General features: G+C 30.3%; 1 protein-coding gene across 2 annotated transcripts; it reads right to left on the bottom strand.

The window, feature by feature from the left end:
- Nucleotides 1-1,581: 1,581 nt before the first annotated feature.
- On the bottom strand, nucleotides 1,582-17,375 carry LOC139523890 (F-box only protein 15-like). 2 transcript variants are annotated; one of them, XM_071318262.1, is made up of 16 exons: nucleotides 17,144-17,375; nucleotides 14,477-14,518; nucleotides 13,849-13,917; nucleotides 12,957-13,061; nucleotides 12,451-12,555; nucleotides 11,691-11,789; nucleotides 10,119-10,331; nucleotides 9,539-9,674; nucleotides 8,879-8,961; nucleotides 7,715-7,770; nucleotides 6,849-6,947; nucleotides 6,314-6,420; nucleotides 5,255-5,316; nucleotides 4,726-4,775; nucleotides 3,668-3,750; nucleotides 1,582-1,866 (listed from the first exon to the last, which is right to left on the bottom strand). In XM_071318262.1, exons 1-16 carry the CDS (start codon nucleotides 17,212-17,214, stop codon nucleotides 1,798-1,800), a joined length of 1,449 nt encoding a protein of 482 aa, XP_071174363.1. In that variant the 5' UTR covers nucleotides 17,215-17,375; the 3' UTR covers nucleotides 1,582-1,797. The 2 variants fall into 2 exon arrangements, with proteins under 2 accessions (XP_071174363.1, XP_071174364.1); XM_071318263.1 differs by lacking the exon at nucleotides 14,477-14,518 and having other exon boundaries at nucleotides 17,144-17,373.
- Nucleotides 17,376-17,480: the final 105 nt, after the last annotated feature.

Below are 17,480 nucleotides of genomic sequence, written 5' to 3'. Positions count from 1 at the left end.
CATCGGGTGGTGTTTTGTTTGGTACATGTATTAATAAAGACCTCTAATTCAGTTGTTGTTGGTTTTTTTCCCATATATATATTACACTTGATTGTATTTTATTGTTTTGTACATAATTAAGGCCAGGGACTTTTAAAGCTTACTATGTGGTATGGGTCATACACATTGCTGAAGGCCATACAGTGACTTATAGACATCTATGTTACTCAATCTATAACAGTTGGTGCAAAAATTGCAAAAAAGCAACAAACAAGTGAAACTGCGAGCTACTGCTCACTGATGATACCCCCGCCGCAAGTGGATAATACTAATAGTGTAAAAATATGCAAGTGTTCGGTAAACAGGAAGTTGTCGAGTGATGAATCTGAAAACGCATCACACGGTATAGGTGACTTATAAAAATCCTGAAACCAAATTTCAGAAATCCTTGTGTTGCAGTTCCTGAGAAAAATGTGACGAAAATTTTTAACTTGTTATCATGTGTAAAATCATACAAGTGTTCGGTAAACAGGAAGTAGTCGAGTGATGAATCTGAAAATGCATCACACGGTATAGCTGACTAATATAAATCCTGAAACCAAATTTCAGAAATCCTGGCATTGTAGTTCCTGAGAAAAATGTGACGAAAATTTTCAACTTGGCTATCATGTGTAAAATCAGACAAGTGTTCGGTAAACAGGAAGTTGTCAAGTGATGAATCTGAAAACGCATCACACGGTATGGCTGACATATATAAATGTTGATACCAAATTACAGAAAGGGTGGATGTGTAGTTCCTGAGAAAAATGTGACGAAAGTTTCATGGGACGGACTGACTGACGGACGGACTGATGGACGGACAGACAGAGGTAAAACAGTATACCCCCCCTTTTTTTAAAGCGGGGTATAATTATCTTCCAAGGAAAAATGCTGTCAGGAGTCAATTGACGATTTTCATCATGTTGAATGACCTGTATATCTAATTTGTGGAAACATTTTTCAATATATATTATTGCTCTCTATCTATCTGTAAATTCCTGCGTATTATTTATTAAATGAGGAAAAATGGTAATTTACTTGGTTGACAATTTCTGCCATGTTTGACTTAATTGTATACTATACTAGCCTAATTCACATTTATGTTTACAGTTTCTCTTTATCTTCAATGGTTTCTTCAAAAAATGAAAGATTGATATAAAGTAAGCTAGTGGTAGGTAAATGATATTTGATATGCATTGGCATGTCTTTATTTGCATGGAGATTATTTGCCTCCTTCCTTTAGTCATGGTCTATTAATTTTAAATGTTTTGCATAGTATACAAGATAATTTTAAGTTAGGATGAACCAGTAAATCATAGTTAATCATATTTGGTATGCAGTTTTATAATAATTTTCAAGTGTCATTTCGATGGAGGTAATATTGACATGCCCTCTTTTCGTGGTTCATTGACTTTGAAACTTTTGCATAGTTTACAAGTTAAAGATAAGTTCAACTGGAACGATTGGTATTAGCATTGGCATTTCTCATTTCTTTGAAGGTTATTTGGCAATGCACCTTCAGTCATGGTTCATTGACTTTGAATATATTGCAAGAATAACATGTTTATAAATATTGCAATTTTAATTTCAACATTTGTAAAATACTATAAATATCACAAAAAAGCGAGAAATATCTCTGTGTCAACAGTTTATGGGATATAAGAATAAATATATTGTGCAAAAATCATATGTAAGACAAGTACTATTAGACTTCATCATTGTCTATCTTGTTTTTATTCTATTTTTAGAAGTCTCAATTTCACTGCTGTATATGTCACGTCACTGTTTTGAAGGCTTTTCCATGAGTACACTCAGTGCTATATGTGTAATATAAGTTCTTTCTTCATCCTGTAAAATATGTTAGATATTAACAAAAAAGCAAATACTGAAAAATTTTGCCTGTTTAACTGCAATTTATTTTTATAGGATAAATTATTTTAGATCTTGACAAGTATCACTAATACTAACCATTAACAAAGTTCCATTAAAATCAAAAGCTCAAAACACATCAAATGAATGGAAAACAACTGTCATATTCCTGACATTGTACAAGCATTCCCTTATGTAGAGAATGGTGGATTAAACCTGGTTTCATAGCTAGCTGAACCTCTAACTTGTATGACAATAAAACTAGAAAATGAGGTAATGGTCAAATAAACCATGTCAGAAATATTATGTCAACCAATTAAAATTAACCTTTAATCTTTAAAAATTAGCATTTACCAAAAATGCATAAAATTGAGTTACAGGTCAGGTAAATCCTGTCTAAAGGACATGTATACCTTGTAATAAATCTATATACATGTAACAAATATAGCTGTCCTATTACTCCTAGTTACTGAAAAAGGGAGATAATCTATGATAGCAAAATAATCCCTTTAATTATTCCACAGTCTTTAAAGGTACTCTCAATGAATAATTAGACTGCATCTAGTCTAAAATAAGCACAAAATGCTGATACATTATATATGTTCATTCTTTGCTAATTGTTTCTTTTGGACTTTTTGTAATTTGAATATACCTGGGATTTAATACTAACGGAACTGGAAACCGTTACACCAATCAGTGTTATAATATCTACATCACGGCCGTTAGAACGAGACTTTACCTGCGTTATTTTTTGATACGCCATATTGTTTTGACAGTGACATGGTGCCTTGATCTTATAATTTCAGTAATTTTTATTTTTATTCTTATAGTTATTAGAAATGATAATCCTTAATATAAACATGATTACTTTAATGATGAAAGATATCCCGATCTTTGACAGTTGTTATTAATCACCAAATCCCGCCTTAAATGTAAAAAATAACATATAAACATTGAAATTTTCAGGATGAAAATAGCGTGGGGACGATGTGGAAAAATGTATTGGTCCGAGAGCACAATTATTTCGTAGTGCATTTCTTTTAGAACATAAATGAAAAATTTTAAAATCCCACTTGTGCTTTCTCAATGAAATTTTTTCAGTGTGTTTTACTACTTTTGGGACAAATTATATCAAAATTATAGAAAACTTCATCGGCTCTAACTCAAAATATGGACAATTTTATGTTTAGGGCGTCTTGAAATCTTTTGACAGCTTTCGAAGTGCTAATTTTTAACCTTTTTCAGCTGGACCAAATCACTACTTTCCTTTAAAATTCTGGACAATTTTTTTTACAGTGTAATTTCATCCCCCTATGTGCAATTTGATGCATTAAATATGGAGAAATGAATTTGGAAAGGGTATAAAAAAAATTGGCAAGTAACCCACTGTCATCACTAGGGACAATATTCGTGGACCATGAAAATCAAGGGACGACAATTGTTATCTCGGACCTAATAGGATAGAAAGAGTTTACCAATCTTAAAAATCCTTGGTATGACCAAAGCTTAATAAATTATAACACTGCTTACAAAGTTTCATAACAATAGGATATATATTATAGACAATATGTTACATTCTATACTCATCTTTGCGTGTTAAATTTTGACGTTAAGATTGAAAAAGATTAGGAATCTGCCATAGATTTGGAACCCACCATAGATTTGAGTTCTAAATATATATCAAAATTTACTAAAAAAATGTACAACTTGAGTGAATAAATCGAAATACAGAGGTGTAATTATATACATATAAACTAAACATAATTATTTATGCACATACCCTGTCAATCTGAATAAAAATTTGTCCTTTCTTATCTGAATACTCTATACACCTGGACTGTTCTGTGCAGTAGTCAAAATCCACTTCAATGAAACATAGTAAATCATCATAAAACATCTATATTGGCTCTTTTAATGGTTTTATAAATTCTATCTAGTTGGTATTTGAGAGGGCTTGTGAACTTTGGTCAGAAAGAAATTTTGCATATATATTTATTGTTTATTCACAAACATACTTGTACTATCAGTCATGAACTCAATGATTGATTAAAAATATATAGTTCTGCTATGAGGTAAGTGCTTGTTTTTCAAGTACTTCTGGCTGGCTGTAATGTAATATTGTATTTATATGTATCTATTGTATATATACGGATTGCACTATAATAAACCATTCATTCATTCATTATAGCATTTACAATATCATTCTTTAAGTTTCACAAATTAGTCTATTGCTACATCTCGTTTTATCATTATTTATAGCATATATGTTGTGTAACTTATATTTTCACAGTTCAAAAGTCAAAGTGGAGGTGTTACTGTATGCAGCTTTAACTGAAGTTTCAAAATAAGTTTTTTTTTTTTAATCCAATGATATCAAATAATTTTATAAATGTAAATTGCAATACTGGAATGATACAAGCTGACATTTACAAAATATATATAAGCCATTGAAGAAAACTCAGGGAAAGCAGCTATTATTCTGCATAAAGTTTAGATAAATGATTGCTGATGCAAACTGTTAACCAAATATAAATGATGTCACTAGATCCAGTCAGAAAACTTATCACTAGGTTTTTATAATATCACAATGGCAGAATAAGACTTTAAATATCTTTGTGACATCCTTTCAATATCACCTCTTCCCCTTTTAAATTGATACTGTCAATGATATATGGATATGCACTTTTGCAGCAAGGCTGCTGTCTTTGATTCAATAATTGCTATTTCTCAGTAGAATTTAATTCCTTTGATTGATTGATGATTGTTTTAAGCTGCATCAACGAAATAAGGGTATATATCATGTAATTTTGTTTAATTATGTATTCAACTCCAACTTACTGTCAAATGAGAATTTTCGACTTCCCTCCTTCTTCACACTTACAGCAGAACTGCAATAGATAGGAATATTATATTTTTTTTCATTTTAATTTGTTTGAAGAATTATTCTTATTTGACCGGCATCTATTTTCTTTTTTCTTTTTTTTTTTTTTTTATCAAAATGCGATAACAAAAAATAGCTTGGGGTAAATCTGAGTATGAAAATTCATCACTTTAGTCGACTCTGGATTAGCATCCATTTGTCTAGCACTCTATGGCAAATACAGAGACAGATAAAAATTGAATAAGAACAAAATTGAAAGAAAACAACTATTGCTGAATGTTCCAGTTTCATTTAAGTGTCAGTTATACATGTTTTTACGATTAATTGAGATCCAGCCCTTTTATTTTAAATTATCTCAGTATTTTTTGTCCTACTGATTTTTTTACATTCTGATTTTCTTTGTTATACACATTGCAATACTTTACCCATTTCAATAAAAATATATTTTCAAACCCAAAAAGCAGCATACCTTTTAATAGCACTTACCAACAATTCCATACAACCTGTCCTTCATTATCTATTAACATAGCGTCAAGACAGCACACATCCTAAATACAAATAAAAGCATATAAAGTTCAAGTCATATAAAAGAAATTATTGAACGGCCTCTACATTATTAAAATATTTTCCATTTTCTGATTATATATTTTACAGTCATGCTGTCAGCAGCTAGAGAAAAATAATGAAAATGGGTCAAGGTCTCAAAAGGCCAGTTTGCAATATATGGACTCATCAATGTAAATTATTTACAATTAGTTGCAATAATGTGAAAATTGTACCATTTGTAAGATAAAAAATAAGTTCAGAAGTCTTGAAAAGTGTGATTTTTTTTCTTCAAACAATTCCATGATAGCAGGAGCACAATTTCAACATAATTGCATTTTAGGGAGTTTTGTTGAAAACAGTAGGTATTTATTGCACAAATTAGGTAATCATTTTCCATGCCAACACACCTGCTGAAAGTGGGTTGTTGGACACTGTGCAACCTGTTACTAGAAAATGACAATAAGGGTAAGAATTTTAAGAAAATGCTCTTTGTATATAATTTGATAACATGTTAGCTACATACATCACAGTTACACTTTAAAAGTAATAGGATATAACCTATGTGTGCACCTGCCACATTATGTATGTGCCTGTCATTTGTCAAAAACCTGAAATTCAGAGATTCTCTTTGGTGAAGTATATCATATCTGTTTTATTTGTTATTTTGTAAATAAACTAGGCCATTAGTTTTCTTGTTAGAATTGTTTTACTTTTGCAACGTCAGAGCCGTTTAAAGCTTGCTGTGTGGGTTTTTTTCATTGTTGAAGCCCTACATATATAGTAACCTACAGCTGCTAACTTTTACATAATTTGGTCTCTGGTGGTTAAATGTCTAATTGTGAATCTAACCACATTTTTTTTATTTTCATTAATTAGAATATTTGTTTCTTGTCATGAGTAAAATTTATTAAGGAGAACTTCAAATACATTAAATACAATTTTATTACCCTTTTAGACATGAAATCCTGAAAATGTGTTTTAAGCATCAAAATAACAAACCTTTATTTTATTTTTGAAAGCATCAGTCTTCCATGGAAATTCAAGTTCTTTTTGAAGTATCTGTCTATCAGTTTCCTTCATAAGATGAAATTGTGCAAAACCATTTCCTAAAATGAATATTAAAATAATATCAAACAAGTTTCTTTTATAATGAACTAGCTTCATTTATATTATACAGAATATGATGTTGTATTTTGTTTTACATAAAAGCTATAACCTCTAAAACAACATCTTTTATATAATCAAGCAAATAAATTTCAATTGCAAAGCAATAGAGACATAACTGGGAAAATGTTGGTTTGAATCCTAAAATAAGGAATTTTAGGCAGTTTAAAGAAATGGAAATAAAAAAAAATTAGTCAAACAGATTAAAAAGACATACCTTTTGTAGGCAGACATAAAAGATAAATTGTGTGGCCCTTCTTCACAAACTATAACCATTCGGCTAAGAATGGCATCGGAAAGTAATTCACATTTTTTCAAACCATATCTGACTAAAATTCACTATTTATGTTCTTCTACTGGATAAACTTACTAATATCTGAGTTTGGACATTCTACATTGGTGAACTGTTGGTCCCAAATTTCTTGCTTCATTGTTCTAAGCTGTATAGTACAACTGTAGCCATATAAACCTGTATATATTCAATGTTTTTTGTTACTCACACACATAAAATACAAAACAAAAGTTACAAATATCAATTGAAAAATGATAAAATCAAGCATGATTAAAACATTTAATTCTTCATCTAATTGAGACATTAAGTGCCTGAATGGTTTAACTAACTACCCCATAGATCTGAATTGTAACAAGAACTCAAAGTTAGAACAACTTTTACAATAATATGTTTTTATATGGTATAAATTATTTATCTTATAATGCTGCCCTTGAAACAAACATCATCTACAGACCGTTGAGAATGTTGTTTTTATGTGATTTTTTTTCTACCTTCCTGGAACAAGCATATTTGATAATTTTCAAATTGTGTGCTGTCCTTTATTTCTGTGTTCAAATAATTGGGTATCCTGTTGGTAGCATCACTGCCTTTTTTTTAAATTAAAGATTAAGAAAAAGCCTGCATATCTTTTGTAGACAGATCAGATATAAAAGATAATGAAATTTTGATAATTGGTTGCAGATGTGATATTTTATGCTGCATGTCTTCTGTTTAATTTATTGTATGTAATAAAACACTTACATGACTGATTTCTTATTTGTTTTAAATTTCAAGCTCTTTTTTGTGAAAGAGTAAACACCAATAAGTACTATCATTATTTTTGTCGTCCTGAGATTAACTAAAAAAATATTTCAAATATTTATGTTGGCAACATCAAAAGGTGACACATCTTTTCAAACCTCCATGACTCTCAACATTCAGGGAAATAAAACTATTTAACATACCATATGTAGACTCAGGTAAACAGGCAAGACTTTTTTCGTTTGGTGACTGATACATCCTTTAATAGAAAGAAATCAACTGTTTATCAAACAAAATATCTTCTTATGCTGCACTAATATTCATGACTAAACAATCATTTGTAAAGGGTTCCACAGAAACCAGTGTCTCGCCAGTGATTGTTGCAGTCGGTGAAAAGTGTAATGCTGACCATAAAAAGTATGTCGATTCATCAGTAAAATGCAAAATTTGTATTTAAGGTGGATTCATGGTATACTGTCATCTTGGATTGTACAATCACAGTACACAATTGGTCTAGATCTTTGACCAATCTGCAAAATTGGAGACAAATTGGATAAGTTAGGCTGTTTATTCATAGAAAGAAAACATAGTGATTTATTGCATTGTCCAAAATGTTTAAATAAATACCAAAAATTTGTGTTTTAAGATTAATTTTTTCAACTAAGCCATTTAAGTTGAGATAACTCTTTTAGTAAATATTATTCTGGAATGATAGGGAAATATTAATTTTTTATTTGTAGCAAGAAAACAAGTTCGGTGACACCATATTTTCTTTTTATTTTCTTAAAGCATAATATATACCCCATCTTCTCATATTTTATTTCAAATTCTATTCCATAGATTTCTTGTTATGCACAAAATGTGTTTTTTTCATGAATAATCTAAGAAAATTGGGCAATTTCTAATGACCTGCAGTAGCTTGAAAAATAACACTGTGACCCATACTTTTTATTATATTTTTGGAAAAAGCATAGAAAAATCTTTATTTTGGCAAAATATAAAAAAAAATCTATCTGAGAAAATATATACCTATGATCTACCTTAAATCAAAAACTCCTGCTTCATATGCTATTTTTTATATCTTAAAGATAAGATACTGTCCATGTTTCATAACAATCAATGAACATTAAAAATTATATAAAATTTATTAAGTCATAAACATGTTTTAATTCCAGATTGTCTGTTAATGTCAACTTAAAACTTATTCCAGACATCTTTCAGAAAAAATATTGGAAAAAAAAAAAAGTTTTGCTTCACACATTATCCTTTAACTGTATCTATAAAATCCATGTCAAAAAATAAAATCTTAATAACATTGTAGAATAAATCCAATGAATGTTGAATGTGTAAAAAAAACATTTACTAACTTTGATGCTGTTCCCATGATACATTTTTTCACCAAACCAGGAAGCCCAGCAGCTATTGCAATAAAAGCAATTTCTCCACCTTCCTAAAAAGAAAGATACTACATAAACTTCAGAAGTATGTCATAAATTAAAGTCATTAATGAATTCCTAATATGGTTGTCACAAAAATAAATAAACATAATAAATTTTAAGCATCTGTTTGATATGTAACATGATACATTTTATACATTTTTCTACATAACCATACAAGAGATAAATTTAGTGCCTAAATGCCTCTATAGTCCATTTTCGATGCTTTTATAAATGAGTAATGTGATAGATTTATTTGTGGAGATAAAGAATAAATAGATTAAGACTGTGGATTACAAAAGGAAACATGTTAAATCAACAGCAGGTTTAAAATAACAATAAAAAATATAGAGTGAATGTCAAAAAGACAGTAATACTGTAGAAAACTAATTTTAATATGTGTGCATACTTTTTTGCATCTTTACATCATAATGAATGTGTCAAACTTAGATTTTCTCTAATATTCATTCACCAACAAACATTGAAAATCAGAAAAATGAATTGTTGAAGAAGGCAGATCATAAGTCAGAAGTAAAAAAAAAATGATTTGACAAATATTCTACAACATATTCAATCATAATTTTACTATACCTTCCATACACCAATTGTAATACCATCTTCAAGTGCAAACACTTTTAGATTTTCATCAGTACCAACAGGCTTTAATTTGTCTAATGCTGAACTAAGTTTGTGATCCATTGAGTATAAAAGTGACCTTTGATATGGCCTAAAAAGAAAATGATATTCTGTTTTAAATCAAGCTGTTTAATCATCAAAAGTAGAACACTTCATCACAACAATTAATAAATCTCTGTTATTAGACTAGGTGAGATATTTCCATACCCCTCTCAAAATTATACTTTTTCATTAGATATCTATTTCCCATAGATTTTTTTATTGGGAATATGACTTTTGAGTTTCATTCAAATATCTCATAAAAAGTAGAACAAAAATTAAGAAGTTGTTTCACTTAAGTGAGACAATTACCTCTAATACATGTATTGAAATAAAAACATAATTATCTCCCCTTTCATATTTAAAACCAATATTTTATTTCTTTAGACACATCAAATAGTAATAATATAATAAATAAAGGAAACAAATGCAGTAACTATTGATTCTCCACATAATTCTTTTTTTTGTTTCCAGATTTTGATGACAAAATAATTACCCATTTGAGACAACTTTTCCTGTTTTACTGTCATGAAACAGTGGGTTACAGGAATACAGTGAGAGTTTTTTCACATTATTAGCGGGTATCATCTTTAGTGAGAACCATCTGACTGACACAGACATAAGATGATAACTGATATCCTGGTGTTGTAAACAATGTTCATTCCCACTTGTGTCTGTCATAACTATCTGCCAAGATATTCCACCAAACCTAATATCAATCAAAATCACAAAATTCAACAAGCATATATGATACATCTTTTAAAAACATAACTACTGTAAATTAGGATATTTTGGTTGTGGTATTATTTTTTGGTTCTTATGTTAGATGATCCCTCTTACTTGATTACCAGATCAACAGAAATTGTGACTAAAATTTTAGTTTTCATTCAATAAACTGGAAAATTTTAAGGACAAATAAGAAGTGATCACAAGTTAAAAAACTTGTCACTGTCAAACTGCTGACAAACTATAAATCAAGCATTCCAGAGGAAAGTGTGACAGAAATAATGTTGGGAGCCCCTATAGAGTGAGGGTGTAATGCCAATTATGCTTAAAGGGTACCTATTGGACTTGGATGGAAATTTGTCAAAAACTCTTAGTATCTGTGAAAATAAATGAATCTACAGTAGACTTATAACGTTTTCTTATTAAGTTGAATACAGATGGCAGTTGGAAGCTGTTGTGGTGTCAAATACCATTTGTTAATTATGAAATAATTCATGGAAGCCATAGATTATTGGAAATTTACACATGGCCTGGGCCGTGATATTCAGTGATTTTATCCCTCGCTTATGCTCAGGATAAAATTTGAATATCACGGCCCAGGCCATGTGTAAATTTCCAACAATCTGTGGCTTCCATGAATTATTTCGATTCTAATAGGACAAATACGGTCATTAAAAAACTGAAGCGAGGGCAGGTATGCTGTGTGTGTGGCTGTTCTTTTTTACTCCCTATAAGATAAAGCTCAAATATCTTTATAAATATGAAGCTTGTATAGATTATTTCGTGAATAACTGCTAGAAAAACCTTTTTAATTCTTTAAATTCTCAAACCCAACATTTGCCATTTTTAATTAACATGTTTTGTTCGAAAGCTTCCGTCAAATCCAAAGTTGACATTTTGTAACTAAGGAGCTGCCATGTTGATTTGCTGAAATGAGTAAATATGCAAATAATGCAATAGAATAGAAAATAAAACAAAACCTACTTCAAAAATCAGCTTTAATACAATATCACAGTGTTGTTTACAAAGCTAAAGAAGCAGGTCATATTAGAATCCTGCTTTTTAATGAATTTTAAGAAAACCATCTTACCAACAGTTGAAGTTATTTGCATCAAGTTTTTACTAAAAAAAAATATATGTAAACTAACTTATTCTCGTGGATACTTTATATTGCATTTAGCCCTTTTAAGACTACTGCGTGTTATGTTTTTTTGGTTTCTGTTTTCTTATATTCTTGATGGATTGATTTGAAGGTAGAGTCCGGTTTTATATATTTCCAAAGACTTAATTTGCATGTTTGTCTTACTCGCCAAACTCAAGAATACATTAATCTTTTTCTTACTTGAAGGCATTTTCGACATCCTTGCAATGAATTACACCTGTATATGGGTTCTTTTTCTTCAGAAGTTTTAGAATTCTTTTGTTTCTCATCTCTATACACCTTAAATAAATAAAAAAAAATACATAGAACTAACAAGAATTTGTGTCTCTAGGACAATATGTCCTAGCACTTTTCCTTGATTGGTAAATCTTGAAATTTGGATAAAACTTCCAGTTTGGCATATATAATATCTGTATTATTTGGTTAATGTGGATAGTTTTTCAAATCATACCTCATCTTCTTATTTTTACACTTTGTGGTCTGTTTAAAAATGGTTTGACCAAAACAATCTTAAATGAAATCTCAAACCTGATATGGAACAATTACAAACAAATTTTAAATAACTGGGGGTAAATTATTGAAATTTGTTATATAAAATTAGATATATTTAATGCAACAGTGTTACATGTAGGTAGTTAGTTGGTACATTTTGTAGTCCTGACAAATAGCAAATGGAAAAATATAATTTTGTTACTATAACATACAATTTTATACCTAAACTGAGCATGTTCTGTTACTGTAATTGCATTTTCATGCATGATATATAAGTGGATTTGAGGAACACAAAAAAGAATAAATAGGAAACAAATTGGAAGATATATGTATATCATTGTAAATACAAAACTATATAGCAGACAAGCACGTCTTTTCTTAAATTAATATGATATTTAAAAAAACAAAACTTTAAAAACTAAATAATACTACATGTATTCGTAACAACCTCTGCATAAAACTAGATTTCAGATTGGATGACTTCAGGTCTCCAAGCTGTTGACTGCCTACTTGGGAAGGAACACATGCTTGTAGCAATGGCTTCCATAATAAACTAAAATACAAAAGACAGCATAATTAATCATGAACTCATTTCACATATTTTTTTACATGATTTCATTCTTATAGCAATGACTTCCACATTTGACTAATATAATAACAAGATGCTCATAAGGGCCTGGGATTAAGTTGGCACAAATATGTAGTGGAACATTATTTTTATAATATGATATAGACTCTCTTGTTTAATTCAATTTCAAGTAGAATTTTACATTTTTTTTATTTTGATTTTGTGAAACAAATACAGGGGAAATTGGCCTTTGTTATCATGGTTATGAAATATAATCAAATTTCATAAATCAGATTAAATAATGTTAAATATTTGTAAACTGATCTTATAAAAGGATAAAAATATTTGTTTGATAAAATATGCATGCAGCAAATAACTATAATTACTTGTCAGATGAAAGCAGGTGCCACAGATGACAGACTTGAGCCACAGATAATAATTCTCCTATTGACAGATATCCAAATATCTTTAGTATGATTTCATTTGGTAAACTGAAAAGTAAATGAAAAATATTGTGTTATCAGTTTTACACAGCAGTGAATGAATATTAATTGCTAACTAAAACTTACTTGTGCTAAAAAAGTCAAATATGTGAGTTGATTTTGCGAATTGATTAGGGACTTTCCATTTTGACTTTTCCTTAGAATTCAGTATTTTTGTTATTTCAATTTTTATGATACCAAAGTAACATGACATGTATGAATTACCTACAGTTTGTAGAAATGAAGTACTGCTTAATTCACTTGCCCAGATGATATACAGATACTAAAATAAAGTAACTACAATCTCTGGGCAATAAAGAATGACTATTGAATGAGATCTCCTTAAGAAAGAGACATTTAAATAAAAAGATGCTCATTCAAGCCAAATATCAATGGTTAATTTAACTAACAATAGTAATTCCTATTCATTGCAAAGGAAATAAACCTGTTCCCCAAAATCAGATGGTGTTTGAAATGGTATTTAGTTTTAGCAAGGTTAACTGCAAGAGGTTTTCAATGAGAACTTAATTTCTCATAGGACTTTATTTTTGTGTGCAGCAGAAGTATGCTTTTCAAGGAAAATTACAAGTTTCCATTGAATCAACTCAACAGAAGACAAAATGGAAGACAAGAGCTATTTCATCAATTCAATAAGACAGTTCACCTTTCAGGAATTTAGATACTCTGATCAATACCAACTTAATCCCATGAAAGGTTTATTTTGCTTTGTAATAAGACTATATTTAATGTAATGCATCACACAAGCAAATGCACAATTAATTCAAAATTAACTTACTCATATATTGTTGCTGTTTTCAGCCTCCTTGCATAGGTTTTCACTGCAGTCTTTCTGCTGGCTGGTACTCTATAAAACAGTAATGTTTTTTTTACAATTATGGGTCAAGTAAACTTAACAATCCTTCGAGCAAACTTATTCTTCCAAGTTATCACACCCCAAGAGGTGTCAAATACTGAAAACAAGCTAACTTGTAGTATAACAAACTAGTCCTTTCTCGCATGAGTTTTTATTACTAATAAATAGTCAACTTGTGCCCATCAGGCCCATAGCAAATCAGTAATTACTTATGCAAACTTATTCAATTTTCATTGTCATCAACTTGTATGACTAAATAATAATATATCAAACATAGGATTAATTAGAATATTTAGCTGGTCAGATAATTATAGCAACAAAAACTGTCCTAAACAAACAGTCAAACAAACAAACAAACAAACAAAAAAAAACAACTACCGGCATTAAAGCACAAATATATTTATTCATGATCCATGCACAAAGTTGAACATTATTTGGATCTCACGTTTGTTAAAGTTTTTTTGACTTTTTTGACAAAAGATGTTTCCATGTGACAGCTCATTCCAGATAAATTTGAGCATCATCAAAATGAGCAAATTTCAAACCATACCTGGTAGTTCTGACTCTTGGGGGAACTGCTGTTTCCTGTGATCTAAAATTAAAGTTCTGAATTTTACAATTCTTGTAGATAAGTTGGTCTATTTTAAAGAATAGTTTCAAATATTTCTGTGACAAAAGATATAATTCTCCTTATTTTTAAAGAACATAATTTTAATTTTACTCTAGAGCAGCGGTTTATCATAATTCATAGATGAATTTAAGAGTTCTTTCTTGAACTTTGTCCATTGTAACAGAACTTAACGTGTGACTCCTCGATGAAAATTTCACCAACATAAAAATGTTTTTACCTTAAATTACATTTCAGTAAAATTATCAATTATTATATGTCAAATATAGAGTAGAATAGAATATTTTTATTTCCAAAATTACAGGGTCCATCAATAGCATAAAATCAGATACAATTGATTGACATAATTGGTAACTACAACAATAACAGTCACAGAGTACATTTAAATATATAATAAGTATATAAGCATTGGTCAGTCAATTGACCATTTTGGTCATGTTGAATTATTTTTAGGTCGTCCTTTGCTGTACATTATTGCTGTTTACAGTTTATCTCTATCTATAATAATATTCAAGATAATAACCAAAAACAGCAAAATTTCCTTAAATTACCATTTCAGGGACAGCAACCTAACAGCGGGTCTCATTGGGGGGTTCTGATCCCGGATCCCGCTTACTGTTTTGTCAGATTCCCGTATCCCGCTTACACTATATACGTAAGCAATTCTCATTTTTTTGTCATTTCCCGGGTCCCGCAAGACCCCATTTCCCGTTTTCACGACACAATAATTTGACTTTCACGTGTCACGCTTACAAAAAATCGGCAATCCCGCGTCACGCTTAGACCCCAATGAGACCCACCTAACAACGGGTTGTCCGAATCATCTGAAAATTTAAGGGCAGATAGATCTTGACCTGATTAACAATTTTACCCCTGTAGCAGATTTGCTCTAAATGCTTTGGTTTTTGAGATATAAGCCAAAAACTACATTTTACCCCTATGTTTTATTTTTAGCCATGGCAGCCATCTTGGTTGGTTGCCCATGTCACCGGACATATTTTTTCAACTAGATACCTGAATGATGATTGTAGCCATGTTTGGTTTAATTTGGCGCAGTAGTTTCAGGGGAGAAGATTTTTGTAAAAGATTACTAAGATTGACTATAAAGGGCAATAACTCCTTAAGAGGTCAACTGACCATTTTGGTCATGTTGACTTATTTGTGAATTTTACTTTGCTGAACATTATTGCTGTTTACAATTTATCTCTGTCTATAATAATATTCAAGATAATAACCAAAAACAGCAAAATTTCCTAAAAATTACCAATTCAGGGGCAGCAACCTAACAACGAGTTGTCCGATTCATCTGAAAATTGCAGGGAAGATAGATCTTAGGACCTGATAAACAATTTTACCCCCATGTCAGATTGAATGTAGGACAGAAAGTCACAGGACAAAAAGTCACAGACAAAAAGTCACGGACAAAAAGTCACAGGACAAAAAGTCACAATTCATTTTTTCTGACTATTTTCTTTGAATAAAAAACGTTTATTTCTACAAAAATATTTTTGCATTTCTCCTGAACTATTGTATAAAATCTAACTTTGTAAACAAAATTGATCAAAAAAACATCAAAGTAAATCAAATAATTGTTAAAAAAATAAAATGTCAAAGTGGCTTGGCACTTAAATGGCTTCATGGTGCCAAGAAATCTTTCTTTTGCATGATCAAAATTAAATAAATCTTCATTTTTCAAGTATAAGAGGGTGGTAAAGGGTTATTTTCGTGCCTTTTCATTTTACGTGTTTTCGTGATTTGGTGTTTTATTTCTCGTTTTCTCGTGTTTGGTTCGATGTGCGTGCCTCGTATTTCCCCTTATTTATTTTCCGTGTTTCGTGTCGGTGCTCTTAATTTCTCGTTCTTGCATTGTTCCGCATTTGATTAAAAAGTGAATTGGAAGTAACTCAAAGTCAGTGAGTTATAGTACCTTTTGAAACTTGTGTAATATAATAGAAATTGATGTATATTTTTACCATTCTACTTTCTATAGTATATGTATGCTATACATGTAATAAAGTCCATCATAACAATATTTTTTTCAAATCAGATGCAAGTAGCATACGCTAAAAGGTGACCACAAGGTCTTGATGTCCACTAACAATGTCTACATGATCTCCAAGAACGGCTGTGTAATAACTTCTGGTACTTTTTTCTTAATATTTACGATTTTATTTCTCGTGCTTCGTTTTTCCCGATTTTTATTTTTCGTGCTACATTTTTGCGATTTTTATTTCACGTGTTTCCGTGTTCCGTACCCCCCTTTACCACCCTCGTATAATATGACACATTTCCTAAACTTTAATATGAATGTATGTATTAAAAAGTAAATATTTCAAGATATTTCTCTTACATATTCAAACAATTGTCAACATATTATTTGTGACTTTTTGTCCTGTGACTTTTTGTCCTACCAAATTTGTGACTTTATGTCGTGTGACTTTTTGTCCTGTGACTTTCTGTCCGTTTACCGTCAGATTTGCTCTAAATGTTTTGGTTTTTGAGATATAACCCAAAAACTGCATTTTACCCCTATGTTCTATTTTAAGTCATTGCTAGTTTTCTAGCATAGCATATGTGTTACATTTGTACCTAACTGTGGTTTGCTTTTGTTTGTTGGTTAGATATTCTGCAAGCTGCTTTCTGTGATTTTTGACATCCATTACTTTTACAAATTACTGATCAAAATCCATTCCTCACGTTGTAGTTAACCTTATTTTTCTATTTAATCGAAAGTGCTGTGCGTGGTATCGAGCATTGAAGCGCAAAAGTAAGACAGTTTAAAGTTGTTTACATGTTGATAAGTGGGAAAAGTGTAGGCTTTATTTCGTTCCCATTATATTTTCGCCCTAGATCGGTTCGCCCCTTGAAGTGAATCCGAATAGAATATATTTCAAAGATATACACCTAAATAAATCGTCATCATACA

Source organism: Mytilus edulis, chromosome 5, assembly GCF_963676685.1.
Source record: "Mytilus edulis chromosome 5, xbMytEdul2.2, whole genome shotgun sequence".
NCBI lineage: Eukaryota > Metazoa > Mollusca > Bivalvia > Mytilida > Mytilidae > Mytilus > Mytilus edulis.
The sequence above is the reverse complement of the archived record's forward strand: the minus strand, read 5'-3'. Positions and strand labels throughout refer to the sequence as shown.